Genomic DNA, 9,025 nt, shown 5'->3' with positions numbered 1-9,025 from the left:
TTGAAAATGTCTAAATTAGATGTTTGAAATTATACATGATCATACTGATGAATACTATCTCTCTCTAAATACATTTGTATAAATCAATAAATTTACCAGAACTGTTAGATAAAGAACAACATCTGTTGTTAAACTAAATCACAGAGACATTGTTAAACTAAATCACAGAGCCACTGAGGAAGACCAACTTGCCAAATTGAAACAGAGTCAGTCTGTGGCAGAGCAAGATTAGAATTGAGGCACGGAGAGGTAAGATACAGTGACTCACCCTAAAAGTTGTGCCTGTTCATGATATGTCCTACTTCCTCATTCCCTAACCCCCATCCTTTCTCTGCTCTTGTTCTCTTACCTTTCTCTCTTCTCTTGCTTCTCTTTCCACAGAAGAACGCACACAGGAGAGTGAGGGCTATGAAAATGATACTCCCACAGATAATCAAAATGAAAATTTCAAACTCGAACTCATCTAACCCTGCAAGAAAAAAAAAAAAGAAAGGATAGTTAATATCCCAGTTCCTCAGTACCACAGGCCCCATATCCCAACTTCCTGAGAGTACCTGACACTTTTACTTTCCTTGGCATAACGCTTTGGCCAAAACCTCTGCTAAAATGGATGGAAGTGTGTGTGCTTGCTATTTTCAGACACTGCACAATTTCTCCAGACTGGGAGCTTTTCTAATCTAGGTCTGCCCTCCCGTTATAAAGAACTCCTCCCCTTCCTGCATCAGGTTTTCTGCATTAAGTATGGTATGAACAATAATCATGTATAACACTTTTAATTAAATAATTGATGTAAAGCTCATTACAATTCGTGGACGTGTCCTCTTTATTTGCGTTTAGGCAATGGATAAAAACAGTGCTGGCCTTGATATCATGAAGGATTAATGTGCCTTTTGCTTTGTGTCCGTAAGTGCTGGAAAACATCTGCATGGTAAGGTTACTGAAATTCCCAGTGACAATCTCCTCATTAATCATCCACCGTAACACTGGAGGAGGATTGGATCGGATCCAACAGGTACAGGTAATCGCTTTATATTCCTCTTTACAGTTTGACTTCAGCCAGTCTCCATACTTAGGCCAATATTCAGGCTTGAACTGATCTTCAGGGTCAGGCTTCTCAGGCTTGGGCTGAGTTTCAGGGTCAAGATAGTCTTCAGGATCAGGAAAGTCTTCTGGGTTAATATAATCTTCAGGGTCAGGCTTGACTTCAGGGCTAGGGCTAGGGCTAGGTCTAGGTCTAATGCTAAATCTAGAGGTAGGGTTAGTGGTAGTGTCCTCAGTGTTGCAGTCAATAGTAGTGGCAATCATTTTGTGGATAAGAGCAGCAGTGATAGGGCTGCGGGTAGTAGTAGTAGTAGTTGTAGCAGGGTCTGAAATAAAGAACATCAGGACAATATAATCAAAGAGAATTCTGAGGCTTTTCATTTTTGAAACCAATTATCTTAAATTTAAACCACATCTGCTATTCGTAGCCTTTCTGCTATATATCAAATTACTAGATTATTATTGTTTGTATTTTACAGTCCTTATATCCCGCTAATCCACTGTGTTTTCAATGAATCACAAAAAACAATTTGAATATTAAAAAAAATTAAAACGATACCAATTAAAAATGACAAAAAAAATAAACACATCCCATCCAAAAAGTATTTCATATAATACACAATCTAATTGCATGTAAATAACTCAGATTAAATTCCTCATGTCTAAATACTTGGTTAAAATATTATATTTAACCCTTTTAATAAAGATGAGGATATTCTCCTCCTATTGAATACCACAGGATAATTCACTTCAAATCACTGGAGCTGCAACAGAAAAGGCAGGTTTGCATTTCTGTGAGTCGATCTTGATGGGTCTACATTAAAAGTTGACATCGTCTCTAAATATACTTGGAGGCATATTTTCAAAGCATTTGGACTTACATAGAAGGGCATTTTCGATAGAACGTCTAAATCAGAATTTGAATTCTGAACAGGAATGAAGGTCATTTTCGAAAAAGATAGACGTCTATCTTTTGTTTTCGAAAATATTATAGACGTTTTGTTTTTTGGACTTTTTAATGATATGGACATTTTATTTTTTGGTCCATTTTCAAATAAAAAGCATCCAAATGAAAAATGTCCAAAAATAGAGGAGGAGTGGCTTAATGGTTAGTGCAGTGGGCTTTGATCCTAGCAACATGGGCTCAATTCCCACTGCAGCTCCTTGTGACTTTGGGCAAGTCAAATGCACAAGGGGCATTTTTGGATATGACGTCTAAGTCTGAATTTGGACGTTTTTTTGTAAAACGTCCAAAATCAGAAAAGGAAAGGTAATTTTCTACAAAAAAACTTGCCTGTCTTTTCCTTTTGAAAATGCTGCTGGAAAAAACATTTTGTGGTTTTGATGTTTTATTTTTTGCTCCAGTTTCAAACAAAAAACATCCAAATGCAAAACGTACAAAATACACAAGAAAAGCCACAATAGAATGAAACCATTCACATGTTATAACTGTGGTAAAAGCTTTGGTTGTAATGTAAATCTCAAAGTGCATCAGAAAGTCCACACGGGACAGAAACCATTTGCATGTATAGCATCTGGTAAAAGCTTTGATCAGAAGGTAAACCTCACAATGCACCAGAGAATACACACAGGAGTGAAACCATTTACATATCCTGAGTGTGGTAAAAGCTTTGGTTGGAAAAAAGCTTCACACGGCATCAGAGAATCCACACAGGGATGAAACCATTTACATGCACTGAGGAGGTAAAAGCTTCAGTTGCACCGGGACAGGTAATTAGGGAATGTCCACTCTTGCTATGAAGTATGGAAAAATAGAACTCTGGTATTTAGATATATGTAATGAGACCTCCTTTTCATCTATAGGGCATCCTTGGGGGCACTGCAGTGGACTTCATAAAATACTCCCAGGTACACATCTCACCATTGCTCCCTTACCTTGTCTGCTGAGTCCTCCAAAACCCACCCAAAACCCACTACCCCCAACTGTACACCACTACCATAGCCCTTACGGAAAAAGGGAGCACCAATATGTGGATTCAGTGGGTTTCTGGTGGGTTTTGGAGGGCTCACAGTTTCCTCCACAAGTGTAACAAGTAGGGGGAGGTAGAAGCCTGGGTCCACCTGTCTGCAGTGCACTTCACCACTACTAGACTATCCAGAGACCTGCATGTTATTCTAATGGACCTGAGTATAACATCTGAGGCTATCAAGTAATATTTTTAATCACATTTTTTGGGGTGGGAGGGGGATAGTGACCACTGGGGGAGGTGATCCTCGATTCCCTCCAGTGGTAGAGTAGAGAAGTAGCCTAGTGGTTAGTGCAGCAGACTTTGATCCTGGGGAAGTGGGTTCAAATCCCACTACAGCTATATACTTTATAAAAATAGGTGTAGCTCAAAACGTCTAAATTTTTAGTTCTGGGCATTTTTGTTTTGTTCCATTATGGCTGAAAGATGGCTGAAAGACGTCCAAGTCTTAGCAACGCCCAAGTCCTGCCTTGAACACGTCCCCTTGAGATTTAGAGGTCCTTCTCACGGACTTCCGAGAAAAACGACTAAAAAGAGGTTTCAAAAATACTGATTTGGACGTTTCTGTGAGATAAAGGTCCAAATGCAGACTTATGTCACTTTTTGGATGTTTTTCTTTTTTGAAAATAAGCCCAATAGTAACATAAAATTTTATAAGTCTAAGTGCTTAAAATGAGCCTCTTTGTGTCTATTTGAATATGACTTTATCCTTAAAGTCTCATATTGACACAGTTATTAAAGCCACTTTATAAATTACATGGTCTCAGAAGAATTTGTTCTCTCTTTGAGGAAAAAGCAGTTTTCAAACTTTGTTCAGGCAGTAGGATAATAATTGGAGTGCTGCTTCTTAAAAGAATCCTTTCAGATAGTTTGTCAGTCTTATTTTTCAGCAGATATCAGGCTTCAGACACTTAAAAAACTGATGGTGTGTCTTGACAATTTTAGTGCTTTGTCAGTGTGCCAAGATGCTTATATCTAATTCCTCTTTTGACTGGGTTACAGATACCTGGAACTCAGATTTCCCTATATTTTGTTCTTTCCTCTTTACCCATCTTTCCCATCTTTATTGTAGTTCCAGCCTGAGCCCTTTTGTTTCATGTTAGTTCAACACATCAGTTTCTCTTGCTTTTCTCTGTTTTTAGATTGTATGCCGCCCGATTGGCTTGCTATTGGGCGGGATAGAAATTTTAATAAACTTGAAAATTAAAATATTGAAAATCACTGCCTTACTGGAGTGCATGATCTGATGCAGAAGGTAATGGTATTGGGCCTCTTCATAACAGTGATCATAACATGATCAGATTTGATATAATCTCTGGAGTATACTGCTAAATAAGATGGCCGCCAGGTAGGGAGCTCTGTGAAGAGCTCGGTCCCGGAGATACGGACCTACCTGCACCATCCTGGGCCATCCTACGTTGGTCCTGACGGAACCGAGGCCTCTCCGAACCCAATTAGAGAACCTGGAGTCGACTGCGACGGCCTTGAAGCGAAGGCGAACGGATCTGGGGCTGATCGCGGCTACCTGCTACCTCGTAGAGGCCCTGGGAACAAGGCAAGCGCCCACCGGATCGAATCCCTGCCGCACTGATCGAGGAAAGGAGGAAGGAGGCACCGCACACTCGGTTACGCTTGAACGCGCGATACCGACTGCGACGGCTTCTCTGGTCTCCAATGCGGGTGAGCGGCCCGGGCCGATCGCGACTGTCTGCCTGCCTGCCGCGTGGCTGCGGCCCGTCCCCTTCGTCGTCTGGCTGCCCAGGGCTCCCACGGCCTCTCTGCCTTGGCTCGTGCACTCCGGGGGAACCCGGGCTCAGGGTCTCTGCGTGGAGAGGTCGGGCGGGCTGTAGTCTACCGCACTGGTCGTGCCCAAGGGCCTGTGCGCTGCTGCTGCACTCCCTGGCCGAAACGGCTTGGGCACTGATTGCGGTTGCAGACCACATGGACCGGGACGACTGTGGTGGATTCAGGGTGCGACTGGACTGTCGGGGGCGGGACCAGAACCGAGAACAGGCAGAGTCCATCAGCCCCGGTCTGTTCCAGCCTGCTGATCCAGCGACCTGTACGACCAGGCCGACGGGGACAGGGTCAAAGACCGTGATGTGGCAGAGTCCAGCAGCACCAGCCTCTTCCAGTCTGCCAACCCAGTATTTCCCTGCCTGCTCTATTCCATCTGCACCAGCAGCCTGCTCCAACCCATCAGCCTGCCCCAATCCACCTGCCTGTTCCAATCCATCTGTTCCAAAGTATTCCAGTCCACTTGACCCAGTTTCTCCCTGCTTGTTCCAGTCCATCTGCTCCAACATGTTCCAGCCCGCCTGATCCAGCCTCTTCCTGCTTGTTCCAGTCCGCCTGTTCCAGCTTGTTCCAGTCCGCCTGATCCAGCTTCTCTCTGCCTGTTCCAGTCCGCCTGAGCCAGCTCTCCCGCTCGTTCAAATCCATCTGCTCCAGCTTGCTCCAGTCTGCCTGATCCAGCGTCTCCCTGCTTGTTCCAGTCCATCTGCTCTAGCTTGTTCCAGTCCGCCCGATCCAGCTTCTCCCTGCTTGCTCCAGCCCATCTGCTCCAGTTTGTTCCAGTCCGCCTGACCAAGCGTGTTCCAGCCCGCCTGATCCAGCTTCTCCCTGCTTGCTCCAGTCCTTCTGCTACAGCTTGTCCCAGTCTGTCTGATCCGGCTTCTCCCTGCTTGCTCCAGCCCGCCTGCTCCAGCTTGCTCCAGCCCGCCTGATCCAGCTTATTCCAGCCCACCTGATCCAGCTTCTTCCACCCTCCTGATCCAGCTCTGCTGTCTTCTGCTCCAAACCACTCCAGATTGTTCCAGTCCTGCTACTGTACCGAACTACTAGCCAATCGACCTGCCTGCCTGCTACCCAATCACCTGTTCCTGCATGCATGCTAGCCAATCACCTGCCCATCAACAACCTGCCACTTTGCCAGCCCTTCACCCTCCCAACTGACTGACTGCCCACCCTGGAACCTACCTGCCCCAGTCCATCTCCCTACCAGCTCATCACTCTCCTGTCCATCTTCCTACCAGCTCATCACTCTCCTGCCCAACTGCTCACCTGCCTGCCTGTCTCCCAGTCCATCTTCCTGCCAGTTCATCACTCTCCTCCCCGACTGCTCACCTCAACCTGCCTGTCTCCCAGTCCAGCTACCTGCCCCGTAAACACCTCAGTTATCACTTATGGCCCCCACTCACATTCTATTCCTTGCCCTATCCCTCCCTAATCTTTCCCCACACGAACTCACTGCCCAGCCATGTCTTCTCCCATCCCACTCACCACTGCAATACCCTACCTACCCCTGTCCCCCACCACCTCACCATCCCTACTGACCTCCTCCTCCTTCCTAGCTCTCAACCTTCAACACTTCCTTCCCGCCATGAACCCTTCCCCATTCCTCTTATGCGCATCCCGTCTTCGTCGCCTTCGTCATCCCACCTCCCCCATCCTTCTCCGCTCTCTCTTACTCCTTCTCCTGCTATCCGCGGGAGACATCAATCCCAACCCAGGTCCCCCACACCTGTCCTCGTCTCATCTATGCAAATGTTCCCACAATATCTCCAATCTCATCTCCATTCCCCTCCTCCCCCCCTCCTCCCTCTCCTTCTCGTGCGCCCTGTGGAACGCCCACTCAGTCTGCAACAAACTTCCCTTCACCCACGATCTCTTCATCTCCCATTCCCTTCAACTGCTCGCCCTAACTGAAACCTGGCTCACCCCTGATGACTCTGCCTCAATCGCTGCCCTATGCCACAGAGGCTCTCTCTTCTCCCATTCGCCCTGCCCAGCAGGCCGCGGTGGTGGTGTCGGGCTACTACTTTCGCCCTCCTGCAGTTTTCAACCTCTCCACCTACCTCAGTCTCACTGCTTCTCATCCTTTGAAGTTCACACCATCCGTCTATTCCACCCGCTGCCACTCAGAGTTGCAGTCATTTACCGCCCCCCTGATAAGTCCCTCCCTTCCTTCCTTACCGACTTCGATGCCTGGCTCTCCGTTTTTCTTGAGCCCTCATCCCCATCCCTCATTCTTGGTGTCTTCAACATACACACTGATAACTCATCCAACTCATACGCTTCTCAATTCCTCACTCTAACCTCCTCCTTCAACCTCCAAGTGAGCTCCACCACCACCCCTACTCACCAATCTGGTCACTGTCTTGATCTTGTTCTACCTGCTCACCCTCCAATTTCTGTACATCAGTTCTTCCTATCTCTGACCATCACCTGATCACATTCACACTTCATCACCCTCCCCCTCAGTCCCGCCCAACTCTAACCACCACTTCCAGGAATCTCCTGGCTGTTGACCCCCCCACCTTATCCTCTATTATCGCTGATCGCCTCCCTTCCATCATGTCCTCAGAGTCTGTCGACAAGGCTGTCTCCACTTACAATGCCACTCTCTCCTCTGCTCTAGACACCCTTGCACCATCTGTCTCCCGCCCCACAAGGCGTACTAATCCCCAGCCCTGGCTGACCCCTGGCACCCGATACCTTCACTCCTGCACCCGATCGGCTGAACGCCTATGGAGGAAATCTCGCACCCATACTGATTTCATTCACTACAAATTCATGTTATCCTCCTTCCAGTCCTCCTTATTCCTCTCCAAACAGGACTATTACACCCAATTGACCAATTCCATCAGCTCTAACCCTTGTCGTCTCTTCGCCACCCTCAATTCCCTCCTCAAAGTGCCCTCCGCTCCCACCCCCCTCCCTTCACTCTCTCCTCAATCACTGGCTGACTACTTCCGTGACAAGGTCCAGAAGATCAACCTTGAATTCACCACCAAACCCTCCCCTCCTCTTCATCCCATAACCCACTCCCTCAACCAACCAACCCAGGCCTCTTTCTCCTCTTTTCCTGCTATCACCGAAGAGGAAACTGCCCATCTCCTCTCCTCCTCAAAATGCACCACCTGTTCCTCAGACCCCATCCCCACCAACTTACTTAACACCATCTCTCCCACTATCACCCTCCCCATCTCTCCCACTATCACCCTCCCCTATCTGTCATATCCTTAACCTCTCTCTTTCCACTGCAACTGTCCCGGACACCTTCAAGCATGCCGTAGTCACACCCCTTCTCAAAAAGCCATCACTTGACCCTACCTGTCCCTCCAACTACCGCCCCATTTCCCTCCTACCTTTCCTCTCCAAGATACTTGAACGCGCCGTCCACAGCCGTTGCCTCGATTTTCTCTCCTCTCATGCCATCCTCGATCCGCTTCGATCCGGCTTTCGCCCCCTGCACTCGACAGAAACGGCACTATCTAAAGTCTGCAATGACCTACTCCTTGCCAAATCCAAAGGTCACTACTCCATCCTCATCCTCCTCGACCTATCCACCGCCTTTGACACTGTCAATCATAACTTACTTCTCGACACTCTGTCCTCCTTTGGATTCCAGGGCTCTGTCCTCTCCTGGTTCTCCTCTTATCTCTCCCATCGTACCTTCAGAGTACACTCTCATGGTTCGTCCTTCTCCCCTATCCCGCTCTCTGTCGGAGTCCCCCAGGGATCTGTCCTTGGACCCCTCCTTTTTTCAATCTACACCTCTTCCCTGGGCTCCCTGATTTCATCTCATGACTTCCACTACCATCTCTATGCCGACGACACCCAGCTTTATCTCTCCACACCAGACATCACTGCAGAAACCCAGGCCAAAGAATTGGCCTGCTTATCCGACATTGCTGCATGGATGTCCAATCGCCACCTGAAACTGAACATGGCCAAGACCGAACTTTTTGTCTTCCCACACAAACCCACTTCTCCTCTCCCTCCACTCTCTATTTCAGTTGATAACACCCTCATCGTACCCGTCTCATCTACCCGCAACCTCGGTGTCATCTTCGACTCCTCCCTCTCCTTCTCTGCACATATCCAGCAGATAGCCAAGACCTGTTGCTTCTTCATTAGCAAAATTCGCCCTTTCCTCTCTGAACACACCACCCAAACTCTCATCCACTCTCTCATTACCTCTCGCCTTGACT

The 9,025-nt window shown here is 47.5% G+C and overlaps 1 protein-coding gene across 1 annotated transcript in view; it reads right to left on the bottom strand.

The window, feature by feature from the left end:
- Window positions 1–269: 269 nt before the first annotated feature.
- The window catches only part of LOC115476793 (sialic acid-binding Ig-like lectin 5), a 32,313-nt gene continuing 23,557 nt past the window's right edge, over window positions 270–9,025 (bottom strand). Inside the window, exons 4-5 of the mRNA XM_030213371.1 lie at window positions 804–1,367; window positions 270–469 (exon numbers count right to left, since the gene is read on the bottom strand). Coding sequence (XP_030069231.1) covers window positions 270–469; window positions 804–1,367 — 764 coding nt within the window. The remainder of the gene's footprint in view (window positions 470–803; window positions 1,368–9,025) is intronic.

The sequence above is a fragment of the Microcaecilia unicolor genome, chromosome 8 (assembly GCF_901765095.1).
Source record: "Microcaecilia unicolor chromosome 8, aMicUni1.1, whole genome shotgun sequence".
Lineage (NCBI taxonomy): Eukaryota > Metazoa > Chordata > Amphibia > Gymnophiona > Siphonopidae > Microcaecilia > Microcaecilia unicolor.
This window is presented reverse-complemented; position numbering and strand designations above follow the sequence as displayed.